The sequence below is a fragment of the Coturnix japonica genome, chromosome 18 (assembly GCF_001577835.2).
Source record: "Coturnix japonica isolate 7356 chromosome 18, Coturnix japonica 2.1, whole genome shotgun sequence".
NCBI lineage: Eukaryota > Metazoa > Chordata > Aves > Galliformes > Phasianidae > Coturnix > Coturnix japonica.
Window position 1 is genome coordinate 7,369,014 of NC_029533.1, and position 18,342 is coordinate 7,387,355.

An 18,342-nucleotide genomic window follows, 5' to 3' on the forward strand; every position below is an offset into this window, starting at 1 on the left:
TGTTGGTAGCAACAGCGATTAACTAAAGAAAGGTTACGTTATGGCTACAAATTCTTACAAAACGAAATGCTTATTCCCCAACACAATAATAAATACTCTGTAATCAGCTCACTGATAGATGTGCCACCTGTAACAGGCACATTACTGAAGAACCGGCTAACTCTGGAACTCTAAAACACTGAAGACAACCTGTTAACTATGTTAAACTTCCCTCTGAAGTGCTTGCACACATTATCTAATCCACAAGCACAGCTAAAATCATTGGAGACCTTCAAACGATTATCTACATGTTCATCCTCTACTGAGCACAGCAGTAGATAGCAAAAATACAGTGACATTTCAGAGATCAAATTTCCCTCTGTATTTAAATGGCATCATCTGAACACATCATTTCAAACAGGAACATCAGGTACTTACAGATTAAACTAACCTGTACTGGCAGTGCTGTAGGATATTTCTTCTCTACCAGTAAGTAGCAAATGCTGAAATTCTGCTGCTAGTTGACAAAAACACAAATTGCATTAAACCAAGGAGCTTAACCCAGGATTTAGTTTTTCAATTAAAAAAAGCTGCCAAACTTCAATTACTGTAATTTGTCACTCAGGAAGAGCATACCAAGTGAAGGCAACTATCAAATTACCTGCAATGTGCCCTTACATTTCTGTTGTTTTGATACACAAGCCAGAAGTTTAACAAGGTAACCCCATTGCCTAACACAAATAGAAAGGAAATCACAATACTTACATTGCCAGGGTCCTTCATTAAACACTCTCCTACAGTGTTTCCTTATTCTATGCTTTACAAATGAAAGAGCAAAATGTATTTTCTTCGACTAGAAGCTAAGGAAGTCAGTGCTTGCACATATCGCACACTTCTACAACACAGTGGGGGGACAAAGAGAAAGAAAGCAGCTTTGCATGACATCTTTATTTCAAAGCATTATATACTTCCCTAAGCTGGCACAACGGACTTTTCCGCGGTTGTATGGCAGTTTCTGGGTAATTCTAAGTTGCCGCCTGCCAAAACCATTTACAGACAGTGATTACTTGTAAGGCAGCAGAAGCTGAAATTCAGCACCTACTTCCAAAGAACCTGGGAGTGTGGTTAAAATGTAGGGAAGGTAAGGTGTAAAGTAGTTACCTAACACATACATGATAAGGGCCCAGGCCAACACAAGGATCATTTGCTTGTGGTTAACTTGTTACTTGCACACAAAAGGAGCTGTAAGGTTCGTTCAGGACTCATTTACAAAGTTTAATTCACTGTCATGGACATGGCAGTGCTGCTGACTGGTACTACTTCAGGTGAGCCTAAAACAATAGAACAAGTCACCATAAACTTGTTCAGGAGGGACAAGGTGCGTTATTACTCACAACAGAGATCCGATGTATAAGTGAAAGTCCTCACCGACAGCCAGCACAGAACTCATCAGGACGTTGAGAACAAAGGACTGAAGGGCACCACCCAGGAGCACACGGCCCAGGACGGACGTGGCTGGCTGCAGAGGTGGCACACCGAGACGCCTGGCAACCTCACACCTCCCAAGAACTTCCACGGAGCAAAAGTGCATTCACAATATACAACACCTCTGAATTCTGTACTAGGATTGTATTTTTTTCCCCGTAGAGACTGAATAAAAATCTGCGTTCTCCGATAATCAAAAGATTGCAAAAAGCTGCCGTTTAAAATGAGAATACAAGAAAATTATCAAAAAGTTTTTCAAAACCTCCCAAGCCAATCAGCCCTGTACATTACACTTCAGCCACTCAAAGCACACTCCATCCCTTCCAGGGCTGCCTCCAAGCCTTCTCATCTCCTGTTCACCTCACTTAGTTCTGACTGAAAATCACAGCAGTCACAATCACTGCATAGAAATGCTTCAGAAGAAGCACCTGCCAGCATTTCAAGCCATTATCTTGACTGCAAGTATATACTTTAAGAAGCAGTGAAGAGGCAGCCTGCTCCTCAGTGTACTACGGGTCACAGCAGTTATCAGGCATGGCACAGAACAATACTAAAGCCAGCCAGACCTCCTGCTGCTATGTACTTCTCTACATCTCTTCTTCATTCCCCTTCTCAGCACCAGTGGATTAAAGATCACTCACTTTAGCATAATTTCAGTCATTCCTAATATTTGAGAAGAGTCACGTAGCTCTCTGCAATATTAAATAACACCAGGCTCTCCAAAACCTGCTTCCACTACTGCCTGTGTTACACAGCTTTGTGATGCTGCTGCAATACTGACAGCATGCACTGGAGTGCCAATAAAAACATTACCAACCCTCCAAACCAATAAATTCCATTTACAGTGCAAGTTTCTTTTGGAACTATCCTCCTTAGATCCACACGAGACAGGAAGGAGGTCGCTAACAGAGACTCACCAAAAGAACAAGCTGTGAACCCTTTGCAATCAGTGGGAACTATTCAGTTGTTTTACAGAGACAACAGGGCAGCTACTCCTACAGCTGAGCAAATACTTGCACCTTTTCAGCATAGAGCCATCCTTTGGACCAGAAAGACAGCAGTACTCTGCACACATACCTTTGAGGACGAGGCACAAAGCAAACGGAAAATGCACATCATTAGTTGCTGCAAATTTAAGCACAAACATTAGTCTGTGGTAACAGGTCAGAGTAACATGGATATAACCTGCTAAATCCACCAACACCCAAACAGGGAACAGAAAAGGTCCCGTCCAGTTCTTAAGAGACTTACAGAAAGGGAAAGTGATGTAAAGGGCAGAAGCAAAGAATATCTGAACCACAGGAGAAACCTACAGCAAAAAGCCTTAATTCATATGGTATTATCATGGAATAGCAGTACTGACATGGAATTACCCTGGAGTCAAATACATCTGTCAGTACTGTGAAATTCATTTTCTTGAAATTTTCCAAAAGCCTTAAGAAGAATAAAGCTCCACAGTATTGTGATGCTGCGAAGTGACACATGTTGTGAGAAACCATGCAAAAAAGACAAAGAAATGGTTCATCTGCTCTGCAGTATCAGTACACAAAGCTTGACCAGCACCAAGGGAGACAGGAACTGCATCCCTGACACATACTTTCCATGAGCATGTAAACCTACTTCTCTCCAATAAAAACAAAGTTTATTTTGAGAATGTTTGCTCTCACCAGAATAAAAACGTACTGAGGTAGCCCAAGTGTGGATCTAAGTAGGGCACTTCATTACAGACAATGAAGCATCTGTGTGAACTTCAGTGACATGTTTGTGATACAAGCTAAATATAAGTAGCTGTATAAAAACTACCCCATGCTGCATCCTTCTTAAATGGGAATCAATGACAAAATTCAACACAATGCATCCAACATGGTTTTTTTTTCCCCCATCTTGATTTTTTCAGAGATTCAGAAGTACAAGTCATGCTGAATACGGAGCTGAATGGCTTCTTTAGATACTCTAAGGAAATAAGGATTAAGCCAAATGCTCTTGGAGACTGATTAAGTAAAATAATGACCAGTTGTGGTGGTTTATCTTAAAGCACTGTTCCTAAGTGTAGCACCACAGTAAGGAAATCAGTAATTACTCTGAAATAATGACCAGAGGACAGGTCAACTTTCCAGTCAGAGACTCCTCAGGCCCCCCCATAAGAAATCCACTCCTTATCTTTTAATTCAACTTTCTTAAAATCTCCAAGTGGGTCATTACTGATCACACTCTTGAAGAAATGAAAACCATATTGTGCTCCAAAATCAATTAAGAACTTCCTTGGACAAAACCTGCTCTTCTGAAGCTTTAGGCCACCTCAAGCACTCAAAACTAGAGTACTCCAAGGGAGCAGCAATGTAAAGCTCATTTCTCCTCACCAAACGAAGTTTTTGCCAGCTATTCTGCAATAGTAAATTCAGACAGCCATAACCTTCAGCAAATTTTGGATATGCAACAAGCCCACAAGGTTTCCAGCAAATTTTTTTCCGGTACACTGATGCAACAGACAAGTTACTGCAAAGTTCAGTGTATTTAAGTGATCAATGAAAAGGTTTTCCTGGAAGTAACAAACTGAAAGAACTTCAGCTTTCTTTTCCCATTCTTCTATCGACTGGAATTTCTAGTTCTTCACAGGGCTCTACATTAATATTTGTTGTGATGCAGCTTTCAAATACAGCAGTTAATGTCCTCCTCCACCGCAACTGTAATTTAGGCTGCAAGTCTGCATGACGAGGAATGTCATTTCTTAGTTAGAAAATTTAGTAATTAATCTGTAGGTTTTGAACTAGCAGCATGTATAAAAAGTCACATTACCAAAAGCAGAACAAATAAAGCACAAATAAAACACAGGGGAAGGGGGTAGGGGTACAGTGTGGCTGAAGGACTCCCTGACCAGTCACAAAGAAAACATTCCTTAAGTGAAACAGTACCCGAACCTCTCAAAACATCTTCCCTCCCCCTGAGACTCTTAAAAACACAGTGATAACAAAAAGATAAATATTAATATAGAGCCCATCTACCAAAAGAGAATTAAAACCTAAATTAAAATAAATGTAGGGGCCTTCACCAAACTTGCTGCAAGTTTGGGGACATAAATATCCAACAGCCATAAAGCTGTGAAAGCCCCTAGAATGAATAAAATAAATCCCACTTGCCTCAGACTGAACAGGGCAACACTGAGACTCTGCCTCAGCCTGTCCTATGGCAGGGCTATAGGAAGAAGAAAAATTGGAGTTTTAGAAAAAACATGACCCAATTAAGTGAAAGACATGCATTCAAAGTTAACAAAATTCCAGTGGTCAAGCAAACCAAAAGAAATGACGGCTATATCACCTATTTTGGCAGGCCCACACAAACTGTAGCTATTTCTCACTTGGACAGTTTGTTGTGCTTTGTAACTTGATCAGCATTACATAAGCCAATTGTTTTGGGGCAGTTTTCCCTAACTGAGAGTACTTCAGTGATCCAGTTCACAAAACAGAGAGGGAAAGATTCCATCAGCCACTGAATGAGCTCACACTCACCTTAGTTTTCATGTAGAAGCTAGACCAGTACAATTATTAAGACATTTACTATTATTTTTAAATAGCATTAATTTTTAAATTGCAGCCCCAGCTCACAGATTGGATTTCAGTCTCAGCTTAACTGAAGAGTCATAATGCCCTTCTCACTGTTTAGAAAACTCAAGTGTTTTACTTTTTATCTCATATTCTCAATGCTTTGATTCCTGTAAAATAACTCCAGGTTACAGATTCAATTTTATCCAAGCTTTAAGAAAGCAAATGACATAGCTGTATTCAGGTATCATTCAATCAGTCCATATGGTAAAACAGTAGCAGAAACCATAGGAGGCAGATGCAGCTGAATGTCTTTCTAGAAGCTTGCTTTTGTTCTCTCATGCATGCACAGAGCAAGGAACAGTAATCCACTGAAATTATTACATATACATCCCAGCCTCAAATGTATTATTAGCACCTACAAGTCTGGAAATAAAAAAAAACAAATATTTTTACAAAATAAGGACCTTTTGGTCCATATATACAAGATAAATTTTCAAGATTTTATTTAAAACAGACTTGGCCAAAGTAGAGAGAAACCCTAAGGACAAAACACAATAATCCCAGCACACCTTCTGCTGAACATGCCTGAAGTCTGAGATCTCCTCATGTCAGTATCAGACACCTAGCTCTAACATTCAGCAAATATACAAGGTAAGCCTCTCTCTCATAATGGTACTGACAGTCCATGCATGGGCAGTTTAAAACCTCAAGATGTTCCTATCTTGCTCTGACATCTTTTCCCCACTTGGGACAGAGTCATTCAACACAAGCATTGTGTTCAAATTTAAACAAAGATTTTGATCTAAAGCCAACTGCAACTTTCTGCATTATTATGAGAGCTGCCATGACAATTTCAGAAAACAATGAAAAAACAAAGCTTCTGCCTGTAATGCTACTATTATGGTTCTGTAACACAAAATACGTAGTCCTGAATGAATGCTGCTGCAATCTCCGCCCAGGGAAAGATGAACTAAAGCAAAACCTGCACGCCTACATTGTATCAGCAATTCTGTATGCATAGCTATGTTGACTGAACTTTGTACTGTAATGAGTTTCTACATAAGCAATTATTCCAAGTTGTTTTACCCTTCTTGGGATGTGCACCATAAATCCAACTCTCTGAACGTTAAGAAGCAGTATCCAAAGAAATGAAGGCAGGGACCAACAGATAACACGTGCACAGAAGTACTGCCTGCTTTCAAAGAGTACACAAGAGACACAACAGTAACCACAGACAGCCACATCGCAGCTCTTACAGCACAGAAATGACAGGAGCAGCAAAGGCAGCATCCATGGGAAAGATCACAAAGAAAAAACTTTCAACTGCTTGTTGCATATTATTAGGGTACAATGTGAATAACACGTGGCAGAATTTAGTTGAGGGTTTGTAACAACACAGCTACTAAGGAAAGCTCCATTTTAAGACGTGTCCACACTCTAAGCCTAGGCACTATTAGCTACAAAACGATGCCATTACTGGAAAAGTCACAGATTTGATGGGAGAAACTCCTAGTGAAGACAACTTGCAGAACATGCTGAGTTAACAGTACGTGCAGTATTCTTCTCAACTACTTTCCTAGGAAAAGTAGGAATCTGAAAATAACATACCAACAAGTTAAAGAAATGACATCAAAGGGAGAAGGCATTTGCTCTACTAGGGGCAGGAAGGCTGAGCATTCTTACAACAGCAATATGACCTCCAGAAGAAGCAAGAATTTGCAAGGTTCTGAAAGCAGAAGTTAAGATCAACATATAATGTAAGAATTCTATGTGTAACATTACAAAAAGGGACAAAAGATCTCTAGTGCTTTGCTCCAGTTATCAGATAAACAGAAGAAAACCAGGAAGTAAATCAGAATACAGAAGTACTGTTTAAGTGTGAGTTGTATCTGTTAGACTTGCGTATAAAGCAAGATGAAAAGCTAACAGAAGATCAGACACCAAGGCCCACTCAGCACATCTGCAAGCCAAATGCTGCACATCTGACAGGTGAGTGGCAGGCAGCAGTGATCAGAGAGAACTGCTTCTCAACAGAGGCTTGGAGTTATGGTCTGAAAACAACAGCACACTCCAGTAGAAGTGAGTGAGAATTCTTCACCATTAACCAAAGGCCATTAGTTGCCATTAGAACATACTGGATGTGCCAGTGCCTTTATGATGTATTCTGTGACCCAAAAAATTTGATGCTGAGAGACAACGTAGTATTTTAACCACACTGTGCTTCTGAATGACTACAAGAAGTACTCATTAAAGCCATGGGGAGTACTTAAGTTTAGATAAAAATCCCTTGAGTCTGTCAAGTAAAAGAGCCACAATGCTCAGTACTGAGTGTAAAAAATATCCATCAACAACAAAAACACTGTAGAAGTTACACTGACACAAAAATGCTAATACTCTTTCTGACATGCCCTAACAGAGACAAATTAAATTGCACAGATAAGGCTTGAGGCTGGAACACGTATTTAAAGTTGACCTGCAAATGAAAAATTCATCATTCCTTCCACCTGCTGTGAAGAGACCAGGAACACTCTTCTCACTTCTCCTCCCTCCAAATCATCTCCCTCTGCCTTCTCCTTCTCACCAGAAACACAAAACACTAACACAGCCAGGTGAGACATGCAGAGAACTACGATCTGGGTGCTCTTCTATAATTTTACTCATAAACAGATAAATAATCTTTATGGGTAAGATTCCTCCTTAATAACTGTAAGTAGGAGCACTGATGGAGCATTAATTGCCTCACAAAACTTGTCTTGTATCTGAATCAGAGCATGGAATGGACAGTTCATCCCCAAGGGACGATGAAATTCAAGCTCTGAATATTCTAGAAGTGAAAATACAATTCACAACGTTATTCTAGGCCCCTCTATCTCCTTCACACACCTTGAGATGAAGTTCTTTTTTTCTCTTTTGCAGGTCAACTTCAATACAAAAACTGGAAGTCACTCACCCGTGTGACATGCACCTAAGCTTCTAGAAATCTCCATCTAAAAGGCTCTTGAAATGAGTATCCTTTTGTATATTAAAAAGAATCAGATGAAGAATGAACTAAAGGACATGTCTGGCACTAGGATGCACCTTGCAGCAACTGCTTTTACATCCTACAAGTAAGTGCCAGGATTAGAAATCATTTAAAATTTACTGAGGACAAGAAAAAGCACAACAAAAGCAACATATGCCACTGGGAGAAATTACAACCAAGAGCTAAGATGTGCCTCCTGCACCCTCATTTTTCAACAGTCAGTTAATAAGTGTACAGGTCTTGCCTACTCAGATGTGCACCTAAGGAAAGACTTAAGTTTTATAACAGCAAATTCAGCTTTTATCAAAACAGCACCAGTGTGTTCAGGACACCAACAGCTACCAAGGCATGCATCTGTACAAACCTTTCAGGCAGTTGTCCGCAGCTGGTCATGAATGAAAAGGCATATAAATTTTTATCTTCTTTTATTACAATGAAGTTTATAACAGTACAGAAAAGTCACACGACCTTAGTGGGTCAGTTTACTTAAGCCCTGAAACAGGAGGAATTCTAAATACATTAAATATCGTTACATGTTCAGACTTAAATGTACAAGTAGTTGGGAACAGTTACAGCCCTCACCAAACTATGTTGGGGACACGAAGTCCAACAGCACTTGAAGTGCTGTGAAGGCATCATTTCACAAATAGCAACATAATGTTACAGAACTTGCCTTTAAGGTGGTATGTTCATGTAATTCCAGCGCCTTCACAATTTAACGAACCATATTTACTATACTTCACTTCTAAAAACCTAGATGAAACATGAAAAAGAAGCCATACAGTATAAATTGCAACATCAGGAAAAGTTCCTGTTAATATTCCAAATAAACTTCCCATGTAAAATAAGAATGTCCAATAGTTCCTAGTTGCCTTGCATGTGGGGAAGATACTTTTTTTTTTTTTTTTTTTTTTAAGTCACAATGAAGCCTTAATTGACGGAAGCTGGGCTATATTAACAGCACAAGATGAGAAAAGGTTTAATCTCCAAACCTATTAAAGCGTGTGTAGTAGCATCAGTAGCGGCCACCTTGCGACATGACAGGAGGTCTCATTCCCATTGGAGGTCGAGGAGGTCCACTTTGGTACGGGGGCACCATCGGAGGTCCCTGACCATATGGAGGCATTGCTCCAGGAAGATAGCCTGGCATGCCCTGGTGATGAGCACCATACTGACCTATAAACAAAATATTTAAGATGCAAAGAATTCATACGTATAAATTTATATTTTTTTTAATGGGCACAGCCACACTTGTGAAAAGCTGTTTTTCATAGTAAGTGACATCTCAGGTTTAAAAAAAAGACAGCCAACAAATCTTTTAAAGAGAAGAAAATGCAGAGATGTATAATTACCATGTGGTGGCATTGGAGGTCTCATTCCTTGTTGCTGCGGAGGAATTCCAGGCTGTGGTGGCATCATACCTCCAATTGGTCCAACAGGTGGATTACCCAAGGAAGCTTGTCCCGGACGAGGAAGATTACGCTGATACTTGGGCAGCTGCGCCCTTCTCTCTTCCTAGAATGAGTAACAGACAACCATAACACACTCTAAAACTCTGCAATAACAAAGTGAGTAAAAATGTACAAAGTAGATTAAAGGCACTGAATTACCATTATTTACAAATTCAAGATTGCTACTAGTGAACATTTCTCAGTAACGTCTAGATTTTTTTCTCCCTTCCTTCAAAGTTACTGTAGTAACACTGATCAATCCAGAACATAACACAGATTCTCTGAAGAACATCTGTTCCTCACAACATGAGACAAAAGCAAATCTAGAGATACATGAACTAAAATGAACATTTGCTTGCTTTATCCACAAATCCCCAATTTCTGATTGCTGTAATAGCATCAAGAAAATTTCTCACATTAAGCCTTTTGTTTGACACTCACTAGCTGGACTTCATTAAATTCAAGCTTAATTCACATGCAGAAATGAATTCCAAGCTATATTTTGGGTTGAGCAATTCCTTATCGCTGGAAAGTAAGGCTTAGATCTGAAGCAGGATCAATGCAGTACACCAGTCACTATTTCAACCAGGGATGTTTCAGCGAAGCATAATTCTTTTAATTCTGCATGTTTACAGTCTCACCTTTACTAAACTGTTACGCAGAGCACAGAATATATTCTAAGTAAGTCAGCCATATCAGCATGAGCAGCATTTTCAGCAAGATAATGAAAATATGTTAACTTACCAGTGATATATCCTCATCTGGATGGATCAACTTACTGGTTGCACTGGTTGTGGTAAGGGTAGCAGGCTTACTTGTTATAGATGTAGCTGGTTTAGCTGCAGTACTGTTTGTGGTGCTAGTGGTTGAGGTTGTAGACTGTGTGTAAGCAGGGAATGTAGGTTTGGGGGGTTCTGTTGTTGCTGCTGTAGAATTCAAAGGTTTGAAATCAGTACCAACCGGACCTTGAACAGCCGCTGCAGCCTGCGAAGCACAGAGATAAATCAATATTTATTTCCTAAACCATATGAAAACTAAAATTACATTTGTTAGAACTCTGAAACCTTCCAATAAAATACATAATTAAAATAAGCTCGACAAAAGTAAAGTTCAGCCTTATCACATACTAAAGCAACTGAAAACAAGACAAAATAAAACCCAGTATATACATACATACAAACACACGCACAGGAAAGTCTAAAATTCGCAGGTCAAAAGCCACAACTAGAAAAAAGGAACAACAAAAAATCCTATCAAATGTTTTCACCTCAAATAATGAGGTTGGTAAACGCCTAAATCCTTCCTAAGTTACAGTTTTACTAACAGCCTGTAAGCATAAAATCACAATTTTCTCAATAAACTAGTATACTTTAGCAACCATTAGTTTAGAGTACAGCTCAAAGTGTTAGCATTCATTAAAATTAGGTATTTAAAAACATTGTTACTGAACATTAAGAAAACTAGTGTGTCAGGTCTTTTGCTGTAAGCATTCTCTCTGAAAGTACCAGAGTTCTTTAAAGAACTGTATCTCTCTATAGATCTAATATCACTTTCAAGTACAGATTCAACTCAAGGCACATGAGGTCCACTAAGATGACAGTATTTAATCTTTCCCACATTGCTCTTAAGTGGAAGTTTCAGAAGAAAAGTTGGCTTTATCAGGCTGAAGATGCAACAATCTTCAAAGCAAGCCTTAGTTATGAGAGAATGCTTTTGTTTCTGGTCACTGTATGTCTGCAATTCCTTGCTGAACTTCCTACTAAAAATATCTCAATTTTTTTGCATGTAGTGCATATCACAAATCCCCTAAATTCTGACATACTGTATTAAACACCAAATTAAAAAGCCTTTCACCATGCATCAAGCTAACCACTGCCACTAAAATGCATTTAACTGCTTTCATGCTTTTTTAACCCTTTAGAACCAGGACGTAGCATTTCATACTTGCACGCTGTCTAAAAAAAAAAAAAAATTGGGCTTTAACATGCTTATTTCTACTAAGATGCAACTCACAGTTAAGGACTCTGCAGTTTTACCAGCTAAACATAATCAGGAATATAACAAATTATCTGAAGATGTTTAGTCAATTTTAGATTTTACGGAACGGTCCAAAGGGTTAAGTTGCAAAGCAATTTGTTTTTAACTGTGACTTCCTGCGTACTTGTGCTGTGCTAGGAAACAGAGCGTTAGAAGACGCTGACAGACTTTCTGAATTGGAGGAAGCTGCACTTGAGCTTGTGACAGGTGTCCCCATCTGTAGCATAAAAGAAAGGAAACAGTGAAAAGTCTCCAAACAAATGGGTGGAAAGTATCCAGATAAAGGATTTCTTATGCTAGGGGCTGTGTTTTTGTAAATGAGTATCTTCCCTGTAGAAGTCCAAAATGCAAATAGGACACCATGAAGGTTAAATACTTAAGGACTTACACAGAGCAAGAGAATTCAAAATACAGAGGTCACAAGCCATTCTACCAATTCCCACTTCCCAAATCATTTGAACAGCATTACTGCCTTACTTAAATGATTCAGACAATGTTTAATCCAGTCTGAACAGAATTATACAATTAATTAGGCCTTCTGCTGCCAAACAACCCCTTATTAAGGGAACAAAAGAGAACAAGCCTTGTCAAGATTTACACTTAAGCAGTTTTAGGTTAAGTTCTATGCAATCAGATTCCTACAGCTGACTGATGCCTCCCTTCACCCACCCAAAGCACCCTTATAAAATGCAAACTAAAAGGATTAATGAAAGAACTGTTTTGCCTGCTACTTTCTTCCCCACTGCTTATAGAACTTCTGTCTGGTTTCATGGCTGTTATAAGACAAACAAAACAATCTTTTAAAATTCATTCAAACACTACAATGAATTAAAACTCAATAATCAACACAAGCAAGAACTCATTTATTGTCTCCTAATAACAGAAAAACCTCACCCAGGGTAATCTGAAAATTACACCAACAGATTCCAGGCTGAGATACCTTACCTGCCCTGCACTTGGGAAGAGTGGTTTAGTAACCGGAGGCTGAGGGGTAGGTGCTGATGCAGCAGGAGCTGGAGGTCTGTTAAGAATGCCCGGTGCAGCAGCAGGCTGTGCTTGTGTCATAGGAGGCATCCCAGGACGAGGACCAACAGGTGGTGGCATACCTACAAACCACAAAGAGCATGTAATGTCTCAGGCTCAAGAACAGGAGTATTCCATTAGAGGATTCTGTTCCCAGTACTCTTTATGACAAAGCCTTCCCTACTTTTAAGCCAATAGGTATAGCCAACAGTCAGTCACCATACACAGCAACTTAAGAGGATCAGAGGTCACAACCTCACGTCAAAACTATTAATTCTCCATGTCCCTCTCTAGAACATTCAAGTAGTTTTACTGCCTTAATTTGATGCTAATCACCAACAAAGGCCCATATGTAAGTCCACTCTGACTTACCTGGTGGCATACCAGGCATAAGAGGTGGTATTCCTGGCCCAGGAGGCATCATTCCACCCATTGGCATCATCCTAGTGAGTAAAGTGATCATTAGAACAAACACATACAATAAACCACCAAAACACTGGCACATTACCTGTATTAGATATAGTTAACACAGCAAATAATTTCAGGAAGCAATCAATAACCAGCTGACTGTAGTTACATATTTTTCAACAAGGAAAAAAACCCATACAAACTCCAAATATTTCTCATTTGAAATTTAACTCCCCGAGCTTTTACTTCCTCTGGTATCAGACTCCAGAACTAGTGTCCCTCTTGATATACACTTCAGAATACTTCCAGACACTTGAAGCTGGATTACAGGAAGCAAAATGAAGGAGTATCTATTATCTTATTTAGGAAACTAAATAGTTATGTAGCAGCCAATACGTGCCAAATCATCACTATGAAGCAGTTCTTATTTTAAATAGCAAAGTCAAGAAGCATTTACTGTTCCCATTTCAAAATCAAAATGAATCATGAGGTGAGCATTCATTCTCTATAACAGCTTGTAACCCAGCCATACTATCTTCTCATCTTGGCTACTAAGGGAACTACCAGTGCAGCGCACAGCTGGGAACACGGTACTACCACCCCTTTTCTGGATTAAAGTCTGGACAAGGCAGTCAGCCTGGCCATCTGTCTGCACAACAGTCAAATCAAGAATTTCTGCTGCTGCCACCAGAAATGTAACTGCCTGAAGAACTGCAGATAGTGAGTTGTTGGCAAATTCATTTGCTTATTTCACTAGAAGACACATTACATACGTCTGAAATTAACAAAGAGCTTAACAAGAACTAAACACCAGCAAGCATAATAAAACTCTGTTCAGTTTCCACCCAGAAAAGCTGTAATTATGAACATCCACCAAGATGTCTGATTAAGGTATTAATTTTACATTCAAAGACTGTTAAAAGAGTATCAATATTTCAGAAGAGAGCAGCCTATCACCTCAGTGAACATTAAACAGAAACGAATCTGCATTAAGTTCTACAGGTAAAGGACTGAGCACACAGAGCTGTGTGTACTCTGATGCAAGAAAGGATATAAATCCCAAAGTGCCTATTTAATTAATACTCTGCAGGATGTGCTTCCTACAACGTGTAATTTTATAACAAGCATTTAGATAAAGAATAAAAGCTTCATTATACAACAAAACATAGCTAGACATTTTCCCCAAACGCTTCAGCAAAATTCAGATGTTTTCAGTAAGACAACTTTCAATCTTATCAAATATACAACATAAAATGGCATAATGAATGTACCTATAATTACATTAATGAGATGCTTACATGTTTCCACCACAAAATGACTGCATGTATTTTCTTTGTTGATGTAATCTGTGAAAATTTATGACAAAATCAAAAATCTAACTGTGATTTTTCTAAACACATTATGAAAGGGTACGGTGTACATCCCAAACAAACATCAATACCAACAACTTACTCTTGCCCAATACACAAGAATTTTATTCTCACATTTAAAGATATTTAAACTACCCAGCATTTTTCCTGGATGGGTTGGATGACTGACAGCCAGATGGTATGACATGTGCCATACACAAACCAGAGCTTCACATAAGGCTTTAAACCAACACAACACATTTTAAAACCATTATGAAATTACAAAATAAGATCAGAAGAAAAGCAACATACTTTACACATAAACTTACAGTTGGGCTGTATTTTTAATGTTGGTTTATAGCCATCCAGATTTTTGGTGTATCTTAGCATTAAGGTTACAGATTTCACAGGCTCCTACATGTTATTTCTAATTAGCTTTACTCTTTCTGTGACAATCTAACACACAGCATGGAAACATCACTGTAAATCTTCCTAGCTACTCACCCAGGTGGCATTCCAGGCATAACCGGAGGCATTCCAGGCATCATGGGTGGGACACCTGCCATTAGTGGTGGTATACCTTAAGGAAAGAAAAATGAATTTTCAGTAACACCAACTACGTATATTCATCACCGAACCTAACAACTACAGGAAACTGCAAAATACTTGTTCTTGAAACAGCGTTACTGACAAATAATGAGATATAAAAGATTATCTACAACTCTGACTTTGATCCATGGATCCAAATCCTGCAGGACACCCAATGCAACCTTTCTCACTACAATCTCTAGAGAGCATGCCTCAATATTGCAGAAGATATCAGAACGGTCGATTTTCACTTTCACTAACTGAAATGCTTTCTGCAAGTTTAGTTGTATTCTGTGCATAAACTCTCCATCCTACATTAGCATAAATCCAGCACAAATCCTTCTGCCTTCTACTTCTAAAATCTCATCATGGAATATCACAGAAGTAGATCTGGGTTTATACTCATCTGTCTCACTATCACACTGACAGTTTTTCAATCTAGATGCAAACATTAGCTATTTTAAACTGCTTTACTGAGGAAGATATGCACGCCCCTGCACCAGGGGCAGGAAGAACCTGAACAAACTGCTCACATGCAACTATTTTCAGACCACAACCCACTGCACTGGAAAATACCCATTAGCAGATTATTATTCCAAGTAGAAATGTGTATCCCTACTCAGTTCTTTAATAACTAGCTCAAAAATAGCACCCTTACCAGGAGGCATCCCTGGCGCACCTGGCACAGGAGGCAAACCTGGTTGTGCCATTGGGGGAATGTACCCCTGCTGCGGCTGAACTTGTTGGGGCTGAAATGAAGTTGAAGCTGCAGATTCATCATCTTCATATTCATCAGAATCATCCTGTTGCTTCTTCTTCTGGCTTTCTGCTGAATTGTACAATGCATATGGTCAGAGGAAAGTAAACAATATTTTATGAAATTGATTTTTATCTGGAGTATCCTAACTGGAATAAATATAATTTCAAGTCTTATCAGCATGTTCAAAAATCTACATAATTAGAGAAATAATGTACAAAAATAAAGGGAGGTGGCTCACTGTACAATCAACAAACGTACAGTTAGCAGAGTGGCGTGGTTAGGATGGTATTTTACAGGTTGTATAACCGTAAATATTTTCTTGGTGGAAAGAGATAATAAAAAATAAATGAAACGTTCACCCATGTGCTGGGCTCACAGAAAAACTCCAAGAGGAGCAATCTCCAGAAAGAGATCCTTCCCCAGTGGCAGTCAGCCCTTAAATGGGGTCTAGGAGAGGTGCAGCCAGGCTCCACCCCTTCTGGTCACAAAATGAACTGCCTTCACCTGTGCTCCCAGGGCTGACTCCACGCTGACCTCAAGTGAGTTAATGCACTCAAAGATGAAAACAATTTAAGCAAAGTGCCGTACAATGACAGGTAACTGGCTAGATCGCACTTTACCCTGAGTTTTTTGTTCAAGTAACCTCCTCCGTTCCTCCATATCTTTTTCTGGAATGCCCTCCATGCCATAGATTTCCAGTTCAATGTCTGTCCTTCCAGGAATAGCATTTGGAACAGCATCTATTGTTTCTTTATGTACCTAAAAAGGGAAGAAAAAACCCTCCTGATCAAAACTCCGATTAGATTCAGGTTTTTCTGCACTAGTTTAATTTCATAAAACAAACAGCATATTATTGTTGGGAAGACTATCTCTAGTCAGCCATTTTCTGGATATGTACTCCTCTAGTCACTGTAACTATTAACTTCTAAAAGTAAATGACAAACTGTGATCAAGACAATGCAATTTATCTGCTCCTACACTCAAAAACTGACAAGTATCTCTGCTGCACACTCACCATACAAAGTGCTGACACATCAGGACACCTGCTCCTGAAGCTTAACGCTACTTTCATCACTTTCCAGGAATGTGGAAACCCCGAGAACACGTTGTTTAAGTTGATTATTAATTCCAATTTTAGAAAAGCTTTCTGCAAGTCTAAAACTTCTTACCTGCATGCAATGTATAGCTAAACCAGGTCCTGTGTACAGTTTCTTATGACATATATGGCATTTAAAGTGCTTTGCTTTTTGATGCTGTATAAGGATTTTTTCATCATCAAAATCCCTGTTACAATACCTGTTGAAGAGCATTAAGGAAATATCTGACACTACAATGAGCTCATTAGCACCCGGGTTTTTTTTTTCTTCCCCTAAAGGAAACTGAAAGCACAGAAAACAGCCCTGAGCTTTCAGAGCACAAACATTTCATCGATGTCTGAAGCCAAACCTCTCTCCTCATGTCACTCAGTAACATCAATGAGAGAACAGCAAGATGTGCCCATGCAGCCACAATAGTAACATTCTGACAGATGCTTTTTAAAATCAGTTATTTCTAAGTGGACTCTTTTTCCTTCTTTATATATTTTGACATTAAGATGTTGCTAGAATGGCAAAGGAGAAAGGCAAGAGATCCATAAATAGGAAGCAACTCCAAATACTCTGAAGCACCTATTTAATAACATATATTGGCAGCTAATGTTTATGGAAGAGAATAATAGTTTTAGTTGAAAACTCCCATTCCAGCCATGCAACGGACCCAAACCTCAACACACTGCACAACTCACTGCAACCAGAACAGCACTTTGTGTTTCTAAACTGAAATGTTTGAGGAACTTTTGGAGCTGTTGCATAACGAGAGGCAAATGGCCGTTTCCTTTGTGCAGCTCAGCACAGACACTGCTACGCAGGAGAGATCCACCCGGTACCAACTGCTCCTTAACAGCCTGTCTGTTAACGAGATCTGGTAAATAAATTCCAAGCGGATTATGAATTCCTTTACTAAGAATTAATTAAAAAAGGCAGAGAAATACACTTGTAATCACTCTTCAACAAAAAGCAGATTAGAAAGGCTTGACTCGTGATTTTGACGCAGTAAACCCAAGTTTTATATCCTCAAAGGCGCTTTCCAACACATCTCTGTCCTGCAGCCACTCGTTTATTAACGCCCAGCACCGAGCTGCCCTCGAGGCGGACAACGGCCGGGCCCAGCACAAGGCGAGAGGGCCGGGGGGGGGGGAGGGGAAGGATTAGAGGAGAAGGACACGGGGTAGGCCCTGGGGCCGGGATGAGGGCACAGACAGGGAGAGAACACGAAGCCAAACCGCAAAGGGAAGAGATATAACAGCAATATACAACAATATACAGCAATAGACAGCAATAAAACAGAGCGGGGCCCACGGGGCAGCGCGGGCACCAGGAGCGGCCCAACCCCGCGCCCCTCCCCCCGCTCCACACAGCGCACACTGAAGGATACCAGCACCACGGCTTCAGCTGCTTCTTCTTCTTACGGCCCATGACGGCGGAACGCGAGACCTACACAGGAAAAAAAATAATAAAAATAATAATAATAATTAAAAAAAACGATCGGCCGACCTTCCTCCCCGCCGATCCCCAGCGCCCGCAGCCGCCGCCGCGCAGAGCGAGCAGCACAAAATGGCGGCCACGCAGCGCCTGGCACGGCCCGCCCCGAGCTCCCAGCG

The 18,342-nt window shown here is 39.8% G+C and overlaps 1 protein-coding gene across 9 annotated transcripts; it reads right to left on the reverse strand.

The window, feature by feature from the left end:
• Positions 1-8,436: 8,436 nt before the first annotated feature.
• On the reverse strand, positions 8,437-18,324 carry ZNF207 (zinc finger protein 207). Of its 9 annotated transcripts, XM_015879871.2 has the most exons (13): positions 18,117-18,324; positions 16,814-16,940; positions 16,265-16,403; positions 15,543-15,713; positions 14,801-14,876; positions 14,246-14,293; positions 12,912-12,982; positions 12,462-12,622; positions 11,641-11,733; positions 10,224-10,463; positions 9,381-9,543; positions 9,021-9,204; positions 8,437-8,781 (listed from the first exon to the last, which is right to left on the reverse strand). In XM_015879871.2, exons 1-12 carry the CDS (start codon positions 18,155-18,157, stop codon positions 9,044-9,046), a joined length of 1,491 nt encoding a protein of 496 aa, XP_015735357.1. In that variant the 5' UTR covers positions 18,158-18,324; the 3' UTR covers positions 8,437-8,781; positions 9,021-9,043. The 9 variants fall into 9 exon arrangements, with proteins under 9 accessions (XP_015735357.1, XP_015735356.1, XP_015735358.1 ...); XM_015879870.2 differs by having other exon boundaries at positions 8,437-9,204; XM_015879872.2 differs by having other exon boundaries at positions 8,437-9,204; positions 15,543-15,710; positions 18,117-18,323.
• Between the last annotated feature and the right edge of the window lie 18 nt (positions 18,325-18,342).